General features: G+C 43.1%; 1 protein-coding gene across 1 annotated transcript; it reads right to left on the reverse strand.

Annotated features, from left to right (window-relative positions):
- Window positions 1-26,049, reverse strand: LOC102940584 (broad substrate specificity ATP-binding cassette transporter ABCG2). Its single transcript, XM_027834883.3, has 15 exons — window positions 25,519-26,049; window positions 22,392-22,451; window positions 21,887-22,004; window positions 17,856-18,011; window positions 16,705-16,862; window positions 16,142-16,293; window positions 14,816-14,908; window positions 14,073-14,260; window positions 11,282-11,433; window positions 10,763-10,852; window positions 8,981-9,105; window positions 7,910-8,064; window positions 3,217-3,306; window positions 2,870-2,922; window positions 1-837 (listed from the first exon to the last, which is right to left on the reverse strand). The coding sequence occupies exons 1-15, from the start codon at window positions 25,665-25,667 to the stop codon at window positions 690-692; spliced, it is 1,887 nt and encodes a 628-aa protein (XP_027690684.2). The 5' UTR covers window positions 25,668-26,049; the 3' UTR covers window positions 1-689.
- Window positions 26,050-26,664: the final 615 nt, after the last annotated feature.

Genomic DNA, 26,664 nt, shown 5'->3' on the forward strand with positions numbered 1-26,664 from the left:
TAATCTGTATTTTTAACAATATAAACACACAGGTGAGCCAGACTGATTTCAACTATGTATTTGTCAGTATTCAATTGAGGCATGGGGACCTTGGTGTTTGCTGACCCCTGGTCTGCCAGCATCACAGCCAGCACAAAGTTATAAAGAGGTAAAGTGATATAAGGATGATTGGGGTATTTTGCATAGTTAGTGATGAGCTGAGATGTGGGATGGCCCAAAAAGTTGGGGTAGTCATAGCAAATGATGACCAAAGCATAATCAAGAATTTGTGTAGTAAGGATGAAAATGCAAGAATAATTATTGGTAGCTAGAGACAATTCTCCTTTAGCTAAGGGAGCTGTGGCTTGTCCTATGTTTTAGCAGAAAACTATCTTGTGTTCTGTTAACCACACTTGTGTGAGGTTAGCTGATTATTATGGGCCATGGATTGTTATAAGTGTATCTGACCATTTTCTACATTAAAAGGTAAAATACATTTATATTTAATGAATGTTTTTACACATATGTTGACACTTTCCAATCTGTCAGTCTTGGTCAAATTAACTTTGCATTTACAGCCTTCTGGTGACTGAAGGGAAGAACTGCACAAATCAGGAGGTATCTGAAATCAAGACTATACTGATAGCAGGGGCCAGGGTGAACTCTGCATGACTGCTGCCCTGATGGAATGTAGCTGGAAATTGCCCATTTTACTTCCAGCGATTCACTCTTAACAGCTGGATGTAGGCAAAGAACAGGAACGCAAGTGACAAGCACAGGAGAGCAACCTCATTCTCCCACAAGCCCCAGGTGCTGTAGTTGATGCCTTGCTGCTGCAAGTACACCTCTCCAGGGACCCTGCAACAAACAGACACGGGTGTTTGGCACTGTTCAAACAAATAAAACAATTGTTTTTATGTTAAATGTTATGATAAGTTTTAGTGGTGATAAGTGAGAACGTATTGATTAGAACCAGGTGTAGCAAAGGAGGGCACTGTGCATGTCTCTCCTTCTGTTCCTTTCCCACAGCTTTGCTAATGCAACTAGGTCCTGACCTGCAAGGTTGTCACTTCAAGTTATTCCAGTCTGAGCCGTGGCTCTGTCAATGCACTGTGATCCTGCCCTGAACCTCTCCTGAACAAAGACTGCTCCCTGGAGGCTATCTGGAGAACACCAAACTCGCTAGCTCTTTTAATTTGTGTAATTAGTCACAATAACTACTAATTAGAGAAAAATGGAGTGCATTAACTTTCTGAAACATCTATCTCTATGATAACCCCTGTAGTGAAGTACTGCAGTGCTTCATTCAGAGAGTGCCATCTTCTCTTTACAGTTGCTTGGAAGCAACTGTGGGGAAGCCTTCTGCTTGTGGGTTGCAGTAGATAAGGCATGTTATGGAAGTGATGCATTTGCTCTTGCGGACAGCTGCCAGCGTTGACCCACCCACCTGGATGCTCCCTGAATGAAGAGATGTAGTCCATGTTCAGATGCCTAGAAGACCCTTGACAAATGAACCTGGTTTTTCTAAATAAATGAGCTGTCCTTGTTAATGGGACATTGTACTGGTTTTTAATGGGCCTATTGTATGCCTCTGTGTATTCTGTAATTCTGCAGTAGCTGTTGATGTTTTATCAAGGTATAACTCCTGTAAGGGTGTATTATGTGTCCTGCCTAGTGAGTTCCTATAATGAGCTCTAAGTACTGATGATCTGACTATGTGAGTTCCCAGGTGAGCCATTAAGTGTTTGTAAGTACTTTAACCATAATACATATGTTCCTGTAACATCCTGCTATGAACTTCCTGTGGGCCCCCTCTGCATGAACCTCTGTGGTATCCCATATGTGGCCTGTCAATCCCTAAGTTCCATAAATGCTTAATATGATCTTGTTGTTCGCTTGCTATATGCCTCCTGTGTTACCTAAAAATGCCATGTAAAATGCCCCCATGTATTTCTCTGATCTGGAAGTACAAAGCATTTTCAGACAGGTGACTTCTGTGATATCCATGTTCTTTGTTTCCTGAAAGTGCCTATGTCTTGCATCTGTCCTGACAAATTTTTGTGTGGAGGTGCAGGTTATCTGCATGAGGAACAGCCAGAACCAAATTCTAACCTAATAATTACAGTGACTTTTATTACCATGCCTGCTGATTTACAATAGAGAAATCTAGTGACATTTACAGATTCACCTTCCCTTGTGTGAGGGAAGAAAGAGATAACTGGAGACACTGCACTGACTATCACAGAAGGGAAAAAATATTGCACACAAGGAATAAAAACCCCACTACTAGTTAGAGACATCTACCTATGCATTTTAAATAATTTTAGATTATACATATTGGGCGAGATTCAGAAAAGTACTCAAGTTTCTTGAGCACTTCTGAAAATCTTACCTGTGGTGCGGTTTATATTTAGTGCAGCATTTAAGGTTATATGTACTAGTATGTGAAGAAATGTTGCATAAAGGGTACAAAATGCTTTAGCATGACACATTGTGTTAAAAGAACATTTTAAAAATGGTGAAGTTAGAGATTTTGGAAGAATATTGTTATATATTGGAATGACTAACAGCTCCCTCTAATGTGTAATATTTATTACAGGATATTCCTGTGTACTGTTCTTCCTGTTTATAAGTTAGTTAAACACTGGCTCACTGAATATGTATTGACACTGCAGCCTCTCCTTCAACAGATACGACATCATGGCCTCCTCTATTTATACTCCATTGGGTACCTGTGTGGTATGTCAGACTCCTGTGTATCCAAAAATACTCTATAAATTGAATGCTTGTATGCACCCCTGTGGTGAAGTATGTCAGATATGACAGCCTCTACCTTCCCTTGGCTCTTTTGGGTTGTTTTTGGTGGTTGGTGAACAGAGTGAGTACTTACATGGAAGTGTTCAAATGGAAAACTGCTCCTCTGAGCTCATTGATGGTCAGGGCCTAAAACAGGAAACATATGTTTAAAAAAATCTCATCTGTTAGGAAATGGCAGATGAATAAACTATATAGCAAGAACAGAATTGCCTTCCCAGAGACATGGAATGTTCCATTTTGGTTGTGGTCCCTTCCCAACCTTTGAATAGAGGGTGGTCCCAGTATGGAAGAGATTTGGGAAATGCAGCATGACCGTGATGCCCTGACACAATTTTAACAATTGGGGGATGACGTTCACTTTACTTTTGAACCTGCTGTTTTGTACTTTGCCACATCTCCCCTGTGAGGGCTGTGACTCACATTCATTCCATAATGAAAGATGCTGATCCATTTGATCCAGGACAGCCAACTCAGCATGGAGTTCAGGTTTACAAGGAACCCACCAAAGACCTGTAGGAGACAGTGCAAAAAACAATGTAGAACATATTATTAACGATATGCTTGCCTTTTGTCCCCCAAAGTGCTTGGGAGTTGTTCCTCAGTACCACACATCTTGAGCCAAATAGTAGCCCTCATTCATGAAAGGGAGAATAGGGAAATTATTTTTTATCAAATATATGATGTTCCTATCCACTATCTTCTGAGTAGGAAAACAATGCTAAGGATGTTTACCCAATTTCTGCGTTGTTTTTTTTAAAAAAAAAAAAATCTAGTTTAAGATTACTAGTATATTTATTAGCTAAAAATTGTTTTGTAAAATATTTTTTCAGACTATTTGTCCCTAAAGTTTACTAGGACTTCCTAATACTAGTAGCTTTCATTTAAAATGATTAGCTTAGAACAGTAGCTAATGTGTGTTCAGAAACTACTTTTTCCATAAGAAATGTCTTTAGTTTTAGAATATAGCGTTTTAGGCATCTCCAGTTGTTTGTATTATGCAATGTATTACAATAAAAAATACAAAGGCCATTAAAGCATGGACTGAAGCCTCTTCTAATCGTACGTCCTAGTGGGGAGAATAACGTACCATTAGACTGTTACTCAAGACATGGAATACAAACATGTATATTTTTCGTACAATATGTGTGAGAAGTTAAAAAGTCTGTAATGTTTTCCATTTTTAAACTGCTTTACAAATATTTAACAAACATCTCAAATCACCCATTTGAAATAGGTAAGGATTAACCTCATTTACAAGTGGAAAAACTGAGTCAGAGACTTTGCGACTTACTTAAGATCACAGGTATGGTAATGGAACCGTAAACTGTATTATACTGTTCAGTCACTAGGTGCTGCTGCATGAAAATACCTTATTTAAGCTAAACTCAGCCATACCTGGCAGAGCCTTAAAAGATCTTATGATGAACTTATCTGGGGTGTATAATAAGCAAGCTCTGTAGCCAGTCCATATCTGGAACAGGAATGTGACATGGTATGTGGAGTAAACTAAGAACAGAAACAGAGGGAAAATAGCAACAAAGGTTGCAGGATCTCACCAACATGCCACTCTTTAATTCCCCAGAGAACTTCAGCTTTGACAGACTGGAAACAATATTCTGCAAGATTTCATATTGCTATCCAGCTGCACAAAGAAACTGGAAATATATAGGTATCAAATCACCTTTATGCTATGGGGAAACAGGTAGAACATATCTTTAAATCTTTTTACTTTACTGAAGACAGTCACAAAGATGACTCTGAAAGGGTTCTGGCTATGTTTGGTGCATGCTTTATACCTCAGAGAAATGTGGTTTATGAAAGAACAAGTTTTCACCTGAGAATTCAAGAACCAGGGAAAATGTTAAGAGCTCTGCATACATTGGATTTGAGGAATGCAAAACAGAAAATACCAGAGACAGGCTGGTTTGGTTATTGGGTTAACCGAAAAAAACTTTTCGCAGCAGCTATAGTTGAAGAGAGATTTAACCCTAGCCACAGCTACTGAAATAGCAAAACAGTCTAAAATGGTGACACAGTAAAACAGAGAAATTTGTTTTCAGTTTCTAAGCTAGTTTCAGGTTTTTCAAGTTTCAGACACTTGAGTGTTAAAAGTCCTTACCATAAAACCCCTGAAGCAAAGAGCAAGAACTCCCAGGCTAAGAGGGACAAATTACCAAGAGATGATTCATGTCCAGACAGATGCACACAGTGTAATACATACAGGAAATATGGACATGTTGCAGGTGTTTCATCACACCAAAGCAGTCTGGAAATTGACTCATATTACAGACAAACAAGAGCCATTGTTTCTTGGCTATATCACTTGTGATGACACAGCCTGCATGCAGAGTGAAATTTAATATTCAGGACAAGACTGTTGACTTTAAAACTATCTCAGGAGCCAATGACATCATCTCAGAAGGGACTTACAATCACCTTTAACCTCTTGTAGAGATGACGGGACATCACTCTGACTAGCCCTGGAGGTATTCTGAACTGCATGGTCCAATTCACCACAGAAACAACCTACACAGTGTGGCAAAGTACCTTGTTCTCCTCAGCAGACTCAGTCCTTGTTAGCCTTGGAGACACCTGCTTGGGCAAGGCAAATCCTTACAGATAGCACAGCGTCCAGTTATTCCTTTCCCTGATCAGTCCCTTGTGTTTGTTTTCCTTCCCTTCTGGGGAGGGAGTGCAGCCTCTCTTCCTGGAAGGGTTCGGTGTCTTGCTACCCTTAGCCTACTGGCAGCTTCCCTGCTTTTCTCACTCCTGCCCCCCTCCTTCCAGGATGGGGAGGGTTTAAAAAGGACTCCAGCAGTTGGAGCCAGCTGAACCTAATTAGCTCCCTAGCAACCCCTTTTCCAGCTGAACCTTATTTCCCCCTGGTTATCTCCTCAGGGGACAGGGAAAGGCCTTTTAATCCCCTGGGACTAATTACTACCCCCTCCCTTTTTTGTAGCTGTTTGTCCTCGTTTACCACACTGTTTGTCCTGGATTTACCACAATAGACAAAAGCTATGCATTCAGAGTGCATGTGACTAAAGGATCAAAGACCAACAAACTTTGCAGCTGCAGTGTGGCAGCCATGATGGGCCTAGTGAAAAATATGGAAGAACCTGATGGAGGATTTGATGATATTGTACTTTTGAAAGGACATCTAGTACAAATCAACTTGAGGTAATACTGAACCATACAGTATACAAACACTACTAGCAGAGAAACCTTGAAAGAAACTAGCTGCAGGATTTATGCAAATTTAGAGGACATCATTACCTGGTTGTAGTGGGCTATTTTTCCAGATATATAAAAATAATGTACTTGAAAGATATAACATGTCGCAGTATTATCGAGAAATTCAAATGCACTTTTGCTCACTTCAGTATTCCAGTACAGCTAGTGACAGACAATGGACCACAGTTCACTGCAACAGAATTTAACTGAATCCAAATGAAATATGTTTTTGACCATATTACTAGCGGTCCATGTTACCCACAAGCGAATGGAACGGGTGAGAGAGCTATACGGATAGCCAAGAAAATCCTACAGCTGGAAGGTCCGTTTCTTGTTCTTCTGAGTTACAGATAAACACCAATAGTGGTTACTGGATATAGTCCAGTACAACTCCTGATGGGAAGATACCTCAGAATGATTGTAGATACAGTCTTTTCCAAAACCGGAACAAAGTGCCGAGACATGAAGAGAGTAGCCAAGTCAGATAAAAAGGCTAAAAGAGTTTATGAACACTTTTACAACAGACATCGTTCAGTTAGAGGACTGCCAGGTCTACAACTTGGTGACTGTGTTCATGTCAAATTGGACGGAGAAAAAGGATGAATAGCTCCAGCTCTTGTAAAGAAAAAGAATCCAGCACACAGATTATATGTGATTGAGACTGACAAAGGAGAGTTCAGCAGAGACCATCAACATCTACAGTTTCTTTCCTCAGAAAGAAAAATCAACAGAGCAAACTGTACAGATGGCAGATGCAGAACAACAAGAGAATACTCAAGGATTCCAAATCAACTACAGCCTGTCATTGAAACTAACAGACAGCTAGATGACCAAATTGTTACACATTTGGGTCATATAATTAGAAAACCAGTATGATACAGACACACTTAGCAGACTGATATGTACTGAATTTCAAAGACAATGCGACAGTGTAAATATTGTAAATGGTAAGAATATAGAACTTAAAGGGGGAGATGTAATGGCATTCTAAACTGTACTATGCTGTTCAGCCACTAGGTGGTGCTGTGAACAAAATACAGTAGAACCCTGACAGGTTTCAGAGTAACAGCCGTGTTAGTCTGTATTCGCAAAAAGAAAAGGAGTACTTGTGGCACCTTAGAGACTAACCAGTTTATTTGAGCATGAGCTTTCGTGAGCTACAGCTCACTTCATCGGATGCATAGCATATCGTGGAAACTGCAGAAGACATTATATACACACAGAGACCATGAAACAAAACTTCCTCCCACCTGTTTATCCGACCCTCCATTATCCGGCTCTCCATATTAACCCAACAACCAGCGCACACAGGTCCAGAAGCGGGCAATCTCTCCTGTGGCCCTAGATGGTGCTGCAGCCTCACAATTTCCCATTCTCCGAATTATCCAAATTTTTGATTAGCCAATCTGGCCCTGGTCCCAATTAGATCAGATAAACAGGATTCTGCTGTACCTTATTTACACTAACCTCAGCCATACCTGGCAGAGTGGTAAAGGATCTTATGATGATCACATCTGTGTGCATGAGTAAGCTCTAGGAGCCAGTCCATATCTGGTACAGGAACATGACAGGTGCAGAGGCAGAATTAGAACTCAGGCATTGCTGACTGCCTGTCTTGTGCTCAGACCAAACTAGACCAGACCTCTCCACTTAGACCAGCTGTACTAATAACATATTGTTTATAGCTACAGTTGCTCTGTATCTTGCTTCCCAGAGCATTCCAGTAGGGACCCAAACCAAAGCCTCAGATCTGAGCACCCCTGGAATATGGGATATTTGAAATCCGGGTCTGAACTGAATGTTGAGATTTAGGCCCATCTCTGATTCCAGGAGGATCTATATATCCTGCAAGGCTGCCCTTGAGTGGATAAAAAGTTCTCACCATCATGAAGACGAAAGGCAGTGCGATTAAGACATTCGCGATGGCGAAGGTGCTGACGCTGGCGCTCACCAGGAAGGCCATGCTCACGGCTGCCAGATTTGTCAGACTGAGGGAAAGAACATACAGGAAGAAAGATCCTGCATCCTGTTTCAGACCTGTGTATGGTGACAGAGAGAAAGTGACTCAGTACTGTGGAAAGGTCTGGATCCATTGCCATGGAATTGCTACAGTATAAGGTGGTTCCCGCTACAGGACTCCAACTTGGCATTTTCTGGAATTAAAGGCTTCATAACAAGCACTGCAGTGGGGATGCTTTCAGTGCTGGATCCATAGCGTATCCTTCCAGGACAATGTTGTGAGAAATCTCCCATTACTAAATTTTGGTTTATATTTTGGGCATGGTTATGACAAAGCTCAGTGGATCCATGAGGAGTTTGCAGGGTGGGGCAGTGAGTGCCAGATTTACCACTAAAGAGCAGCTAGAGAGTGCATCCCTCAACATGTTTTTATTTACTAGAAATCTGGGCCTGTTTTCATCCTAGTGTATATCATCATGCTAAAATTAGCAGTTTGGCTGCGTGGGTTTGTTTAACTCTTCACATGTCTCAAATATAGCGATCATCTGACTGATTTTCCTGCACTGTTCGCTAAGCTCTGGGGGAAACTTAGAAGGCCACACTGCTGGAGTCCTGTCGGGAACTGATACAGCACTGCTTTGTGAAAACGCAACCAACTGGAGTCAGAGCTAGTGGTATACTAGAAATAAGATGATTTTGTCTTATTATTGGGGAGGGGAGGAAGAAAAAATAATGAATAGAGGCATCCTGGGAAGTTCTATACAAAGTTTGTACATAAAGAGAGAATTTTTTACCTCTGATTATGAGCAATGTGACATAATTGCAAAAATTAATAACAAAGCACAATCACCACAGAAATCTGTGCAATATGACGTTTCAGACTTGCCAGAGTTTGATATTACCCCCAAAGTTTTTGTGGCATTTTCCCATGGTGATTTTTGTCCTGAATCACTTCCTCAAAGAGGTGCTGAGCTAAAGGAAATTCAGTACTTACCCATCATGAAGTACGATATGGCAGAGAACATCAACAAGGGGATGATACGATTGGGAATCAGATCAGCAAACACCTTGGCCAGAAAATATGCAGAGGTCCTGTAGTATCCCCTGGAGCTCTCATGTCTGGAAAAATGTATGCAATAAATAAAAACATTGAAAATCAAAGAGCTTCTTCATACATTTACGAGATTTAACTCTATAACCACTTTAGTATTTCAGTACTTTCCTTACTCCTCTCTCCCTCAATTTCATCAACTTCTGTCTCCATCAGAACTTTCTTCATCTCCAAACAGATATGCCATTAAATAATTAGTAAGCACAACATCCTGAAGAAAAACTATTGCCTTCATTTTCATCTTTGATACACCTTTCTCATTTACCCTTACTTTCATAAACATATGCATTCAGCTTTATCTTCTACTATTTCTGCCTCCTGTTTCTTCCTAGTCTGTAAATCTTCCTATCACATCTAAAACATCACCACATATGATGCTATCCTGACTTCTCCTCTGATGAAACTCTCCTCCATGCCTCTATCTCCTCTTGTCTTACTGCTTGTAACTTCCTCCTTCCTTCAGTGGTCTTCCTCTGACCCAAATTTCAATTTGTCCAAAATGTGGTGGCCAGTCTCTTCATCCATATCTAGAAATGTGAAAACATCAGAAATCTTCTCCAGCTTCAAGCTTCTCGTCTGCTTCAGAATCCAGTAATACAATTTCTCCTATTCAAGGCAGGGCTCTATCTTACTTTCATTGATTGCAAATTATGTAGGATTATACCTTAAGTTCTTAGATGAATGTGCCCCAAATACACACACACACAAACACACACACACTCTTTTTTTCTTCACAGTAATCTTTCCCTTTTCTGTCAACCAGTCCTCGCTCTCCTCAAATATCCAATTCCTTTCTTTCCCCCAATCGTGGTTTATCCAGAGTAGGATGTAGAAACTGCACCTTTCCTGTATTTAGTCTTTTCTTTCTGAAATGTGTCCATTCACTTCTCTCCGCTGTTATGCTGCCATGTCTGTAGATGCTACTTGCATGCTATACTGTGACTGACCGAACAGAGTGTCCTTATATTTGCATGTATAGATTTCAATTGGCTATGATTGTATTTGTTTTGAAATAATACTGAGCATTTTAAAGTTGGGAGCTGAGCCAAACTTTCTCAGCTTCATGATCTTCTGGCCATTTCTAAGGTCCAGCTGGACCTAAATTCTGTGACATCCTTATTTCTGAGGTGTTCCCGTGTTGAAATCTGGAAATTCTGTGGCAAGGTTCAGAAAAAGTGCACAATTTTTTTAAACAAGTGAAACCTGAAAATGAATAATACAATCTATTCATTATTCCTGTGTCTTTTTTATTTTGATGTCAAAATCAAGTCATTTCATGCTGCCCCAGATTTTTAGTTTTTAAGGTGCTGCTGATTTTGGTGTTGAAAATGCATAACTGTTGTAAAAGCTGTTGGGAGAAGGTGAAGATTTCGGTAACAGGACAAGGAACAGATGCGGCGTTTGGCATCTTGGGAAGGCATTGGAAATAGTTTGGGATCTGACATCTACAAGGCATCTGAGGCTTTTGGCATTAGGAGTGGGGATTCATTGTCTCTTTCCCTTCCTTTTTTAGACAGATGTGGACATGATTTGAAATTTTGGGAGGGCTTAATTATTGGAGCACAATTCTGTGGTGGTGGGTAGATCTGCCCCAAACTCTGCAGCCACAGCCGGTTTATGCCTGTTTCCAACATTTTGATTTGAAGGAGTTTTAGAGTCACTCACATGAAGAGTTTTCTCTCATTGATGAAGAGCTCCACTGCAGACAGATTCCCAAAGACCTGATTGATGACCAGGAAGAAGAAAGCTCCTAACCTGCAGAGAAGGGAAGAAAAGGAAAAGAGATTTATTTGGAGTTCTCTGCTGGACTTGTACACAAAGGGCAGAGAGTTCTCTCATGCTTTTTACAGCTCTCACATTACACTGCCTTGGAAGTTAGGTTTGGGAATCAGGTCCTCACCAAGGTAAGTGTTCCATTACAGGTGGAAAATTTTTGAGTCTGTCACGGTCCTCCCTACTGGGAATATTCCCTGATGTCTTCAGCAGATTTTGGTTCCATATCAGGTTCCCGCTCCTAACTCCTTGGGTGCCCCAGGATATTATGCTCACTTGGGCTACTTGAAAGGAACTTGTCTGCATCTCTTCATTCATTCTGGAAGTGAGCCACTCCTTTCATCTATCCATCCGTCCTCCCTCAGACTACCAGCTGGAGGAAGGGACTAAAGATTCTGTTCTTTCTCTCACCTGTTCTGAAAGGCTTCAGGCAGAGTGGCCGGTACTTGGTAGAAAATGAGCCCCACCAATATGGAGAAGAAAGTGCCCAAAAGGAGCTGACCAATGGATGTCTGAGGATTCCTCAGGATGTTCTTCACATTGCGATTGCTCACAACATACAGCTAAGGGAACATACATGAGTGCATAATTTATACATACATAAATTAAATCTCCTCCTTGAAATATCCCAGGCCAGTCTATTGGACTTTATTTTTTATTGAGGATTCTTTACAACCCTGATGTTTGAGTCCTGATGTTCTCTTTGTTTTCTCCCCTGTTTTCTCCATGCTCAAAACTGCATGTTGAAACTACCATCCATCCTAGCAAAGGAAACTAGCTGCAAGTTCCTTTCAACTGCACCCTTCACAGGGATTTCTCTTGAGTGAAATGATGCTCAACCTCCCACCCCAGACACTGAGCAAGATTGAGCCCTCCCAAGATGTGCCTGCTCTAATTGATTGGAACTATGACCCATCCCCACACACCATGCACGGCAGGTGCACAGCAATATCCACAAGGTAACAGCCTCAGATTGGTGTGATATGAATTCTTTGAAACCAAGTACTTGGGATTTCCCAAGCTCCCATTGACTATTATGTGCAAGTTGTAGCTAGGGAGCCTGCCTCTAGTGGAGAATATAATCTGGAAAGTTTAGCATCAATCTCACTTTCATAAAGATGGCTTCTAAACCAGACACAGGCAAATGTCAGAGAAACAGTCTCTCCATTGCCTGCAGCAATTGTCCATTCACCTTTACTCTGGAACAATGCCAAACCACTCAACACCTGAGAGGAGTGTTTCCCAAACTTGGGAGGCCGCTTGTTCATGGAAAGCCCCTGGCGGGATGGGCCAGTTTGTTCACCTGCCGCCGCAGGTTCGGCCGAATGCGGCTCCCACTGGCTGCGGTTCGCCGCTCCAGGCCAATGGAGGCTGTGGCAAGCGGCGGCTGGTAGGTCCCTCAGCCTGCGCTCCTTCCCGCAGCCCCCATTGTCCTGCAGTGGCGAACTGCAGCCAGTGGGAGCCGCGATCGGCTGAACCTGTGGACACGGCAGGTAAACAAACCGGCGCGGCCCGCCAGGGGCTTTCCCTGCACAAGTGGCATCCCAAGTTTGGGAACCACTGCCCTAGAGCATACATGTTTTACATATGTATCTCCACGTAGCTATTCTTATTTAAAAATACTTCAGTCATCTTCAGTAGTAGTTCAGTGCACTATAGCAATGGTAAACTGCAGTATTCTGGATAATTACTGTAGAATATGGTAAGGTTTTTTTTTAAGGTATCTGACTTCTCATACATAATTTTCTGGTACTGAGTTAGGTTTTTAAACTGCCCTCCTTTCCCGTAGATATGTTATTTTGGTGGGATGATATGTGTAAAGGTTAGGAATTGGGTACATCTGTGCATGTCAGAGAACATTGCCTTATTTTCAAAGACTGTAATAGAAGTAGAATGAGCGCTGAAGCTCTTGTCATTTGTTCACACATTTGCTCGCACAGAATTACATTTGCAATCAGAGAGAGACTGCATATCTGATTTTTCTCATGATTTAAAAAAATTAACACCACGCTCTCAGTGGTGCATTCTTTACAACTCCCGGCTGCCTGTGCCTGAGATGGAAGTCATTGTCATAGGTAAACATTCACTTTCTGATTTTTGTGTTAATCTTCCCCTCTTCCCCTGCCCACCCCCCTGACTCACTGTACTCGGTTACATTGTAAGATCAGTAACATTAAACATAAACCCCATCAGTATACAGGGCCAGATCCTTAGATGGTGTAAATCAGCATGGTGGCCTTCACTTTAATGAAGTGATGCCAATTTACACCAGCAGAGGGTCTGATTCATGTTGTATAATGTAATTTACATATCTCTGAAAAAGTTTATTCTGTTCCATTCATTATATTATTTTTAAGGAAAGTTTTCAATTTACCTGCCTTAAATTGTTCCTTAATTTCACAGTTTATTTTGAATGATGGACTATAGAAATCCTTCCCCAGCATGACAGCAAAAGTAGCTGCTTCTTCACTGTACATTGCAACCTCAAATTACTGAAGGGGAACCTTCTGAGGTGAGTACCTGGGGATGTGCTTTCCTACAGGAAAAGCAGGGTTAGGCTCCTCATTAAGGGAGAAGTTCAACTCTGTGGCTGTGGAGGTTCCTTGGCAGTGGCACCTGTGCAAGTCTGCGGCACAATGGGGTTAAATATGGGGGGAGGCTAGTGTGGCGCACAGCCCAGCTCCATTGGGTCTCCCTGCACAGCACAGTGTAAGGAGGAGTAGATCCTGAGGATCCACTGCTGTGTTAATCCTCTGGTTTTCATTCCTTAGAGCAGGGAAAACAGGGGCCTTGCAGAGCTGCTTTAGCCCAATGCCTCTGCAGAGTGACTCAGTGGGTTTCTTCTCCCAGCGGCCTCATGGAGATACTCAGCACACAACTTGCTAATTGGCCAGGGCACAGGATCCCTGAATCTGGTCCTATGTGGTTACAAAAATTAAGAATATTTATGTTGCTGGAAGGATTTAGTCGGCGTTGGTCCCGCTTTGAGCAGGGGGTTGGACTAGATGACCTCCTGGGGTCTCTTCCAACCCTAATATCTATGAAGTCTTAGACTCCGAGGTCTCACTGGAATTGCTGCACAGTGAATACGTCTCACAAGGTCTTTTGCAAGAATCTACTGATTGCTGCTTTAAGACCACAAACCCTGAAACCTTCCTTTTCTTGTGTCTTTTATGTTGCATTTTCCTCCCTTTTCCCTCACCTGGTGGAAGAATGAGGTGGCATAGGTGGCTTTTGTTGGAACTGCATCGCTGAGGTGGCTCTTGAATGACTGTAGGTTTTCCAGCTCTTCCTGCAGCTGCTCATAATAGTGGGACTTGTGGTAGTAGATGGGCAGTGGATTCTTGTCACTACAAGAGCTGCTATGAGAATCGGACTCTCTCACTAAGGCTGCAGACAAAATGGGACAGCCCCAGGTCAAAACTTTCCATTCCTGCTTCAACTTTGCTTTTGAAGGATTTTGAAAGTGTTAGCCAACTCCCAGAAAAGCGACAAAGATTGCTAATAATCACACCAGCATTTTTATCATTGCTAGTAACTTTCTAGTCACCATTTGCACACCCTTAAACACAACTGAAAAGCAAAAAGAACCACAGCAATCTGCATATGAATTCGATGATGCCTTGGCAGGTCTGCTTGCTAAAGGGAAAATATAGCATAAAAATGTTACTCTGAGACTGTATCTGTATGTGCGTAACACTGGCAAGTGATTGAGGTAGAAGGGAATTAGCACCAGGCGTGAACAAGAATTATTTTGAGGAGAATCCAGTGTGTTGTGTTCAGGCTCTGAGCTAAATGCTGGAATGGGCACTGCAGAAGTTTGGCTACCTCTGTTTTACAATCCCGATGTATTTTTTGTTGAAGTGGATTTGCAAGACATTGTCCTAGCCTCTGTCTCACCACCACCTCTCTCTTTCTCAGCCAATGTAATTTTACAGCACTCACCTAGCTCTGGACTAGGCTGGGACTGCATGATCTCTCCACCGATGACATCCAGGAAGAAGTCCAAAGGATTGTTAAATGCTTCACACTGGTAACCTGAAATACACCATATCACAAGAGAAAATAAAAGCTAACCTCACACCCAACTAGTAATGTGAGAAAATGAGAAAATCTCTGTGCTAAATATCATCCAAAATATTATATTTAGTCTCAGGACATTTTGTGGCACAGAAGTTTTCCTTTTTGACATTTTGGGAAAATGGACAGTTGCATATTAAAACCTGTGAAAATCTGAGTTCACACATTTTAATATGATAATTTGTCCTGATGCAATTAAAAATGTTGAGATTTTCAATTAACCTATTTCCACTCAAAAATGCTTCTAATGTTGAATGAAAAAAAAAAAGTGAAACTACATCAAGTAGGACTTTAAAAAAATTAAGAAGAAAATGCAAAAACCTTTCATTTCAAGGGTTTTGAATTACATCGCAAACATTTTCTAGTGCCCCATACCCCGCCTTCCCAGAAAGCCAAAGAACCGTTCAGACTAACCAATCAACCTCATGTCAAACTAGTGCCTCCTCAGCGACCAATAATTACCTTAGCCAAACCAGCCTTCTCTTAAAACACACCAACCAGCCGGGCCCTCTCACAGATCAGGCCTTCACAGCCAACTTCATTCCTAAACCAACTAACTTACTGGTCAACACAATATCTCACAAAGGAACCTGAAATAAACCTCTTGTTTCTTTTAAATGGACCTGTCTGTCTTCCCGATGTATCATGCGTCTGTACATCTTCTAATCTCGTGTGAATTGAACCATCTACACTTCTCCTTGGACCAGTTAAAATATGTTGCTGTGCATTGATGCCTGTCATTCCTTTTCCTCAGGATGCACACAGCACCCCTGTAGGGCAGCACTTTCTTATGTTTTCCCCGTCTGCTTCCCCCACTTTACTATCTCCTAAATATACCCAGTCTCTGCTGTCTTTGTGAGTTAGAGTCCTGGACAGAGAGTTAAATCCAGCTCTTTTGCACGGACCGGGCAAAGCACAACCATGAAGCAATGAAATTGGCCTTTGCACACTGTGAGTTGGCTGATGCAGTTAAGATTTGAATCAAAACCGTTTTCCATGGTGTCCTTGAATAGTGAACTGCTTGCCTGTCTGGCCGAGGTTCTCCAAGTGCATCCTTTTATTAGCACTAGGTTTGTGCACCTAGAAACCTTGTCTGCTACTGTTAAGGGTTTCATTAACAAACACCCATGGGTAGCTGTCCTGTAGCAGTAGGAAATATAATTCTCATCCTGCCGCAGTCTCACCCCCTACCAATACTGTTGAAATAGCCAGTGGACTCTTCAGCTGGTCCTGCATAAATGATTTCTCCCTTGTTCATCAGTGTTAGATGATCAAGCAGACGGAAGATGGAATAACGTGGCTGGTGAATAGAGAAAATCACAGTTCTTCCTTTCCTGGAGAGTCTGCAAAACAGAAGAAGCACGTGGTAAATATCACAGTCCCAGGCCAGCTAGAATTTAGGCCTTAATGTGAACTGTATTTTGGAGGCAAACCCACATTAAGGTATTTGCTGCCTATGTCTCTAAGGGCTGTCTAGATGGAAACTAAATGCCTCAGAGTACTATTTGAAAAGAAACTGGTGTGAGCCTAGTTTTCAGACTATAGCTTTATCTCAAAACAGGTGTTAATATGCCTGGCTGCATGCATTATTGTTGACCTGCCTTTTCAATATTTATGCAGTGCCTATGCTGTATATAACCTGTTGATTTGCTAGATCATTGTGAGACAGCTTGAGTATGGAAAGGGGGATAATATCAAAATGAAATTCCAAAGATCTTAATGGAGTGGAGCATCAGAAACAGAGAATGGCTCACTGGTGCAGCAGCTGCATGATGGAATTAGCTGTGTTGGCATCCAGTCCCGTAGTTGGCTCATCCAGGAATATCAGTGAAGGTGCAGTGATTAGTTCCATGCCAATGCTGCACCGCTTCTTCTCACCCCCTGAGACACCACGCAAGAACTCAGTGCCAATCTGATACCACAGAGAAAAGAAAGAAAGCAAAGAACCTCAGAGAGGAGGCAGATGAGTTTAAATACAGGCCGTAGTGGGTGGGTTGATCTGAGATGGACACAAATGGTAAACATATAGCTAGGGGCGCTCCTGTCCTTTCAGTCATCTTCCCACATTTTAACAGGAGGAGCTGTATCCTCTCTTGCGTCCCATCACTCTGAGCTCCAGAAGCCATGCTGGTTTCTCCTTATCATATCATGTTCACTAGATGATTTATAATTCCATTTGTTATTATTTCAAACAATTCACTTGGCATTGAAATAATCCTTACTGGTCTGTATTTCCCAGGATCAGAATCACCCTAGCCAGGGGGCAAACTGGAAACAAAGAAGTCGTGGTTCTCATACAAGATCTGCCCAAAGAGCCCACCTCTAAGCTCTGTGAGCCTAACAAGAGCACAGTATTGCTCTCTTACCGGACCTACCCCGCTCCCCATCCCATCTCCCTGTCTCCCTCCCATTAAGGGGAGGGAGTTAGAGAGAGAAATGGCAGAAGAGGCCTGCATCTCCAATGTGTAACCCACTCTAGGAGATTGTGGGACTTTGTCCCTCTCTAATGGCTGGCCCATATGAAACATTTGAACCTGCTTCCAGCTGACAGACTCAGTCCTTTAGCTCAGGCAGTAAAACCTCATGGTTTTCAAAACTGAAAGCCCCAGATTGAAACCCTGCTGTTGGCCTAAGCAGGGTTGGATGTACAGTACATGCAAAGTTGCAAAAGCAAATACCTGTGTGTGCTCTGTTCACCCTGTGCATGCAGAGGATAGAATCTACACGTGCAATTCAGATCACCCACCATATCATACACCTCTGTCACTGTTAGTGTGTGAAAAGGGTCCTATAAGGTGCTTGTGCACACACATAAGGAAACTACTGCTTGAAATGAGAGGTGGTGTTGCTGTGTGAGTACATGTACAACCTCTGCCTTGTTTTAATAAAAAGATAGTACAGTAACCTTGGTGTCAGCACAGTCCTGTAGCCCCAGCTCCTGTATCACTGCATTGACCTTCAGCTGCTTTTCTGCTTCACTGTTCCGGCTCTGTGGGAGGCGCAAGCTGGCAGAGAACTGAAGGTTCTCACGAACAGTGAGTGTTCCCATCAGAATATCCTCCTGTGGCAGCACAAAACAATGGAAAACACTTGATTTAAAGAGGAAAATCAGCCAGTGCTTTGAGAGAAAAGACCTCCTTAGTGGGTCCTAGTATCATCAACACTGTTCTAGTAATGTGAAGTCCTTACAGATAGACTGTACCCAAAGGGGATTCCTGGTGAGAGGAATACAGAGGTCTAATGGCTTCCATAGAGTTCTCAGGGCTGGCCTTGCCATGAGGCGAACTGAGGCGGCCACCTCAGGTGCCAGACTGTGGGGGTGGGCGCCACTAAGACCCAGAGTGTAGAAAATTGTGTCTGCTGCCAGTGCATATGTATTCTCTCTGCTCTAGTTGCACAGAGATGGTGGAGTGCTGTTCTGGAGGAAGGAGGGCACAAGAGACATAGCAGACAGGCAGGAGAAAAAGTTAGAGGGAATAACAGAAAGCAGCAGGAGCTGCAGGGAGAGAGAGGAGGAGGAGCCTCTTATGTACCTCTCTAGCACCCCCAGGAGCCTGGACTGATTAACCCCAGCTTCTCAGGGAGCTTCCTGTTTCCTGCAGCTTCCCTGAACCCACTTGAGGAGAACAGTCAGTCAACTGAAGTAGTAGGAGCCAGTTAGGCCCTTAAGACGCTGATATCTTCCCTCACTCAGGCCCTGCTACCAGCCTGCTTATTTGTCTCCTTCAGTTGAGTGTTGAGAACCACTATAGCTGGCACAGAACAGCAGTCATGAGTGAAAGAAGAAAACGCCCCTCTGGGGCAGCATTCAGAAAAAGAAAGAAAGCAAAGGAAGCTTTTCTATCTAAGCAGGAAGGAGCTCTCCTGAGATACATAGACACAAATGTTCACGATGAGCCTTCCGGCCCCCGTGAAGATGTGAGTGGTGAGGAGATGCCTGATCTTCCAGTTCGTCAGAGTGCAGGTGACCTGGCAGCTTCTGCAGCATCCATATCTCCATCTCAAATGGATGTAACCATGCACATTCCTGAGGAAAAGTGTAGATCAGAGAAGAGTGTGGTGGAGGCGCAAGAAACAGCAGCTGCTGAGTTTAGTTCTTTAAGCCTAGATGATCCAGGACTGTGGACCCACTTGAGCAGTAGACTGAGGGACTTCCTTGTACTGCATGGGTCACAGCAAATGAAAAACTTCATGTTCCCCAAAGACAATGAAAATAGAAGTTTCCATCCAACACATTACTGGCATGAAATCCCCAATGGTGACAAAGTGGAGAGGCCATGGCTTATGTACTCAAAAACCCAGGATGCTGCATACTGTTTTTGTTGCAAACTCTTCCAGTCTAATGTTCCAGGCACACTGGGTTCTAGAGGAACAAAGGGCTAGAAATCTGGCATGCCATGAGAAGGCAGCAAATCACCAGAGAGCATTCCATAGGTGGAAAGAGCTTGAGATGAGACTAAGGTTAAAGGCCACCATAGATGATCAGCATCAAGAGAAGGTTGCATCAGAGTCTCTTTATTGGCAAATGTTCTGAAAAGGCTCATTGCCATTGTGAGAATGCTTGCTACCCAAAACCTAGCACTGTGTGGCGCTTCAGATCAGCTGTATGTGCCAAACAATGGAAACTTCCTTAAAACTGTGGCGGTGATGGCTGAGTTTGATGCTGTACTCCAGGATCATCTAAGAAGAGTCACCACCCAAGAAATGTACACCCACCACTACCTTGGAAAAACAATTCAAAATGAGATCATACAGTTCCTGGCAACAAAAGTCAAACAGAAGATTGTGGCAGATCTGAAGTCAGCAAGATATTACTCTGTTATTCTGGACTGCACACCTGACATCAGCCATATGGAACAAATGAATTTAATGGTGTGTTTTGTAACAACAACAGAACCTAGTGAAAATGTCCCTTCAATGGGGACTGTCAGAGAGCGTTCTCTAGAATTTATTGACATTGATGATACTACAGGAGCTGGTATGACAAATGTGCTTCTTAAAAAGCTGGAAGATACGGCAATTGCGATAGCTGACAGGAAAAGTCAGGGCTACAGTAATGGTGCCAACATGAGAGAGGAAAGAACAGAGGAGTACAGACACAGATCCGAGAGTTAAACCCTCAAGCTTTTTTGGTCCCATGCAGTTCTCATTCATTGAACTTGGTGGTCAGTGGTGCAGCATCAGCTTCTAGTGAGGCTGCTGAATTTTTTAATGTAATTCAAACCATCTACGTATTTTTCTCTGCATCAACTCATCGATGGCAAATTTTGAAGCAACATCTGGGAACATCCTCTCTGACACTGAAACCACTGAGTGCCACATGATGGGAAAGTCGAGTGGAGGCAATAAAGCCTATCAAACACCAAATTGGGAAGATAGATAATGCCATAGTTGCCATTATGGAGGATAATGCTTGGACAGGAACTGTTCATGGGAGAACAGTGGCAGAGGGAAATGGAATCACCAGAAACATACATAACTTCAAACTTCTGTGTGGTTTAGCGTTGTGGCATGACATGCTGTTTGAAATAAATGTTGTAAGCAAGAGACTCCAAAGTGTTGACCTTGATATATCTGGAGCAATGGAACAACGGGACAAAGCAAAGTCATACCTACAGTCTTACCGGTCAGATGAGGGATTTCAAAACGTTCTGAAGAGTGCACAAAAGTTGGCAGAGGAACTTCACACTGAAGCTATTGTCCCATCCATTCAAGAAAACAAGAGTCACCGAAGAAGACGACATTTTGATTACGAGGCATGGGATAATCCCATAAGAGACCCCAAACAACAATTCAAAGTTGAATTCTTTAACCAGGTGCTAGATTGTGCAATACAGTCAGTTGAAGAATGTTTCATGCAGCTCAAGGAACACAGCAATATATTTGGAATGTTGTATGATATTCCAAAACTCCTCACTGTACCTGAAGAGGACCTACACCAGCAATGCAGGGCACTAGAGACAGTGTTGACGCATGATGACATGCGCAATATTGATGCAAGTGATTTAGGTGATGAACTGAAAGCCCTTTCAAGATATATTTCAGCAGGATCAACTCCAAAGGCTGTTCTGAAATATATTTGCACAAATAAGATGACCACCCTCTTTCCAAATGCTTTTGTTGCTCTGCGCATACTTCTAACACTTCCTGTTAAGTCATGTGAAGTTGCCAGTGGAGAACGCAGCTTCTCCAAGCTGAAGTTAATAAAAACTCATCTACGCTCCACAATGACACAGGAGAGACTGGTCGGCCTTGCAACCATCTCAGTAGAGCATGAGCTGGCCCAGACTTTGGACCTTCAGGAAGCAGTTCAAATCTTCGCAACCAAGAAGGCAGGGAAAGCACCACTTTGATTATTCAAACAGATAAAGATGCCAGTGTTTACTATGCAGACAAGAAAAGTTACATTTGCTGCTCAGGCATTTGAAAGTTAAGTGTTAAAATTTTTGAACAAGGCATTTTAAGTTGTTAGTTCTCCTTTATTGGGGTAGGTAGCAGAGCAGTACCATGAGAGGAGTGGAACAGGAAGAAGGCAGAATTGAGACCTTTCAAAGTTTTGGCCCAAGCAAGGGGGTCTGGGGGCGTCATTTGAGCTCCCCACCTCAGATGCCAAAATGTTGAGGGCCGGCCCTGAGAGTTCTCAGTGGGAGAAAGAGACAGAGACTTGTAGTCTCTTAAGGAAAAGACAATGCTCCAAATGGAGAAAATGCCTATGATGACAGAGTCATGTGGTTATGGCTGAGTGAAGTGATATTTCAGGATCCTAAATTGATACTCTGCTGTAGCCATAAGGAATACACATCTGCAATTAACCAACATCATGAATCCTTGCCGCTGCACGTCCTGGGCATTTCAGGCTCAGCATACTATTCCAGTGGAAAATCAGGTAGGCCTGTGCACAAACTGGGAGGCATCATGGATTCTGCCCTGACTCACCTGCACTATGTAAGCAGAGCATAGGTGAAACTGTGAGTTTGCTGACTTCCCATCCATGAAGATTTGTCCACTTCTAAGCCCCTTCGGGTCCTTCCACCCCGCAAGTATATCAAGGAGTCTGAGGAAAAAAAGGTGACTTTTAACAGTTTCTCAATACAGGGCTTCTCCCCATATCACTCCAACCTATGGACCCTTCCAGCCCAGTCCTGCATGCACTCTCCAAGTTCATTCAGCTTTGGATTTCCCAACACTGCTCTACTAAAGTAGCTAAGCAGTTGTCTTCAGGAACTAATTTTGTCCTACAGGTATTGCTCTTTCCTGTGGTGAGAGGGAAATGAATCCCAGTATTCAGACTCTGCTCTGCCAATGTACCCAAACCCAGAGCTGCAGATACCAACCCATCCTGGGGTGGGTGGGTGTTGAATCTCAGTCCTTTTTCCTTCTTTGCAATAGAAGAGATATCAAAAGTGATGCAAGAGGCATTAATTTATACAGCCACACTTACGAGGTTTTGCCACTTCCGGTTGGTCCTAAAATGGCATTCATTCCAGGCTTCATAATGCCACTGCGAAAAGAAGTAGTATTATAAACTGTTTAGGGAATGATTTCACATGACAAGAAACCCAGAGTGGGCAAGCTGGTTAAGTGAAAGCAAGAGGCAGTTATTGGCTGAAAAGGGAATGAGACAGAAGACAGGCTTTCTGATAGAGTGTGTGCTATTTGTGAAAAGTAAACTCCAGGATCGGCCTGGGCCCAAATGGCTGCCCATGCTGTGTGATGTGCACTGAGCTGTTCTCAAAGCTGGTACAGACCCCCAAAGGAATGTTTGTGTCACAGCGTGACTTCTTGTGGAGGTACTGAGCTGGAGGCATGGGCACTGAGAGCTGGAGGTAATTGTACAAAGGTAATTTCCAAAGAAAAACACCCACTCAGGCCCAATCGAAATGTTGCTGCTAAGATCAGCTTCCTGGCTTGCCCTTCGGACCACATCATTCCCAGCCCCCCATTAAATCTCTTCACAGCCGCCCCCATCTCCACCACATCATATAGCTCCTAATTCTTATCTTTAAGGCTGTTCACAATTTAACCCCACTTTGCCCACTTACTTTGTCTTTATAGTATTGTCAGCTGCCCTCTTTCCTCCACTGATTATGCCAATACTCACGGCCTATTTGTTCACTTCTCCCAAGCCATGACTCCCCTTTCTTCCATGACTCCCCTTATGTGTGAAACACCTTCCCGAATCTAATCCATAAAGTGACTACACCATCTCCTTCAGATCCATCCATGAGATCACTCCTACTGTGATCCTACTAAACACGGCCAGGTGATACTGAGCAGGCAGGCAGGGAACTGGGATTATTGCTACCAGTATCTTCATTTAGCTCAAAACTCACCCTTTAAACACACATCTGAACCTTCAAACTATGCACACAGTTAGTGCCTGTAGATATGTGTGAACACTACTATCACCCCAGCCCCACCATCCCTCCATTTGTTTGTTACACCCACTTCTGGCCTCTAATCTTAAACTTAAATTGTAAGCTCTTTAAGATACGGACTGTCTCATCTCTCTGGACAATACACAGCACAGTGGGGACCTGATCTTAGCGGGAACCCCTTTGTGCTACTAAAATATAAATAATAATAAATGATGGTCATACTAAACACGTAGATGTTGTGTGTTAGCTGGAATCTTGGGCTCCAGTGATTGTTCATAGATCTCCAATATCCCAAGCAAAGGCAGAGCTCATCTGCTGACGCTGGCAATTAAATGATTCACAGTAGCGTTACTGCAGCAGATATGAGGAACTGATATGAGGGGTGTTTTCTGTGAGGCATTCCAGCTCTCATAAAGTATGCACACCAGCCTGGTCATGGTTTCAGAGGGCATCAATTAATCCACAGCAAAGCACACGCACTCGCTGCAGAATCTGCCCTTTGATACTTCGGGACTTCGGAATCCATGGCAGTGCCAGCCTCTTATGTGCTATTTCAGATTTAACATGCTTATCATTTACTCTTGCAAGCCTGGGATTTGGCATCTGCAGCTTTGTGCCTTGAAGCCCCAGGAATAACTTGGGGTCTCTAGCTGTCTGGTCCAATGAAGCTCTGGGTGGATAGCTGAAGAGATGTGATGGGTGATGACAGAGGGAAATGATAATTGCCATAGACATGAATATCCCGTAGCAATTGATAAGTGCAAGGGTACTGGAGTCGCTCCCTGATTGACAGGGCATACAGAGGGTGCATAAGGGTGTTTCATCTTCAAATGGTTGGTGTTAGGAGGAAAGGGGGTCTTCCTCTGTTGTGCCATGAAGGAAAACCTTTGTGAAATTCCCCGTCTGCCTGCTGTCCCACAAACTGGCAGGGGCTGGCAGTGTAATGCAGCCCACGTTGTTTATTATTTAAGCCCCTTGTTTTAGACACTGTTCAAACATATAACAAAGAGCTGGTCCCTGCCCCAAAGAGCTAGCATGCTCTGTCTGTTGAGGGAGGGGTGCCTTGTGTTCTTCATCAATGACCCCTTCAGTCAATTAAGGATCAGCCCTAATGGGTTGATAGAGGGCAACCCTTGCTCCTCAGCAGGAAGGATGAAGGGCCTGGAAGATGGGGATCGATAAAACAAGGAGAAAGAGAGATTGGATATTTCTGCAGGATTGAGGAGCATGTATTCCTAGGACACTGCTGAATTTCTGAGCTAGCTTTGGTTGGACCAGACACAGAGAGTCCCACCTGCTTGCAGTGGCCCCAGAAATATTAAAAATGTCATTTTGTTGTCAACAATAAGTTGCTCATGAAACCACTGACACACAAACAGTGCTATGACTGTCACTGCCCCTGTGGAAACCTGACCGGTGGTACCTGGGGCCTGCGTGGGAGGGCAGAGGGCTGGGTCTCCAGGTAAGACTGGGTTATAATAACTGGGCCGGAGCATGATCTCCCCCAAGAAGTTGAAGCTCACACAGCAGCATGCACAAGATCCAACAAAGCCTGGTGTGAGCACTGGCTGCCTCTTCCTTTCCAAAATGAATTTAAATCACCAGTACTGATCTAGGAGGCACTTAATGGTCAGGGTCCAAGCTGTCTCACCGCTTACCTATCTTCCCCACTGACCACTATTTGCTACTCTCAGAGATAGCAATGCTCCACAGAGGTGCTTCAACCAAACTGGCTCAGGATAAGGCTCTCCTGTGTATGGGACACTGCAGGAACACCTTATTGCCGGACATCAGGCAGAATCCAACCCTCTTTGATAAGACCTTCCCTGGTGATGGCATTTCCCTTGGACTATCCGAGAGATTGGAAAGGAGGAAGAAGAAAGAAAAAAAGAATAACTCAATAATCACCCAGAGAAGCAGACAGAAACCAAGCAAGGCCATGAGAATATTGCCATTTAAAGCACACTCAGTATGAGTATTAATTTTTGGGCAGTACTTAGACATTGCTGTGATAGGAACCATAGACAACCCTGAGACAGATAACTAATTTTATTATGCAATTTAATTGTGCTCTGTCAAATATGGGGTGTTCAATATTCTGATATTTAAGATTTCCTAGGTCTCTATGGCTCCAGAGCCCCATGATTCCTTATTTTGGCTATGTCTTTACAGGGAAGAACCATTCCTTACCTGACATCCCTGAGAATTTCCTTTTCTTCTACTTCTTTTGAGAAAAAGGACTTGGTGATGGGGACAAAGTAACTGATGTTTTGGAAAGCCAGAGCTGGCCCAGGAACATTCAGCTGGGTAACAGCTTCCTGAGAATCAGAGAGCTCCATCCCTGGGAGTCAGCGATCAGTTCAAATTGGAGGGGAGAGGGAATGTCCAGATGTTTCCCTTAGGGTTAAAAACCTCTTCAGAAAAAAAAAAAAGACCCTCAGAAGATTTTGTCAGTCTCCTTGCCACCAAATTTCTGTCTTGCTCCGTCTCTGCTTTCTCATGTCCTATTGTTGGGAAATCTTGCTTTTATCTGTAAAATGTGCTACAAAATCTTATTAGAGCCAAAGTCCTTCTCAGCCAAACTGCAATATAATTGTGCAGCCAATAGTATGTTCAGCAGGGTCACAAATGCTGATATCAGACTGTAAAATACAGAAGGCCAGATTCTTCCCTGATGAAACTACACTGACTTCAATGGTCTTTACACAAATGAGTTTGGCTTAATATGTGGGACATCACAAAAAGAAAAGAATTTTCTGTAGTATCTGGCTGATGAATCTTGCCCATATGCTCAGGGTTTAGCTGATCGCCATATTTGGGGTCGGGAAGGAATTTTCCTCCAGGGCAGATTGGAAGGCCCTGGAGGTTTTTCGCCTTCCTCTGTAGCATGGGGCACGGGTCACTTGCTGGAGGATTCTCTGCTCCTTGAGGTCTTTAAACTACAATTTGAGGACTTCAATAGCACAGATATAGGTGTGAGGTTTTTTTGTAGGAGTGGTGGGTGAAATTCTGTGGCCTGCGTTGTGCAGGAGGTCAGACTAGATGATCATAATGGTCCCTTCTGACCTAAATATCTATGAATCTATAAAATGAATGGAACTTTGACACTAGAAAATAACAATAGAACAAAATCATTTGTGAAAGGACCAAAAAGGGAATCCTCAGCAGGGGAAGGTGCACCCCAATCTTTACCTGCTGCACATCTCACCATCTCCCTGCCTTTGTCAGTCTTGGAACTCCACACAGCTCTGCCTCAGTGTGTGAAAGAAAAAGTAAGAAAATTCCAAGGTCTCTGAATTTTATAATGCACTAGAATTTCAGCCAGAGAGACATTGG

This window comes from Chelonia mydas, chromosome 7 (assembly GCF_015237465.2).
Source record: "Chelonia mydas isolate rCheMyd1 chromosome 7, rCheMyd1.pri.v2, whole genome shotgun sequence".
Lineage (NCBI taxonomy): Eukaryota > Metazoa > Chordata > Testudines > Cheloniidae > Chelonia > Chelonia mydas.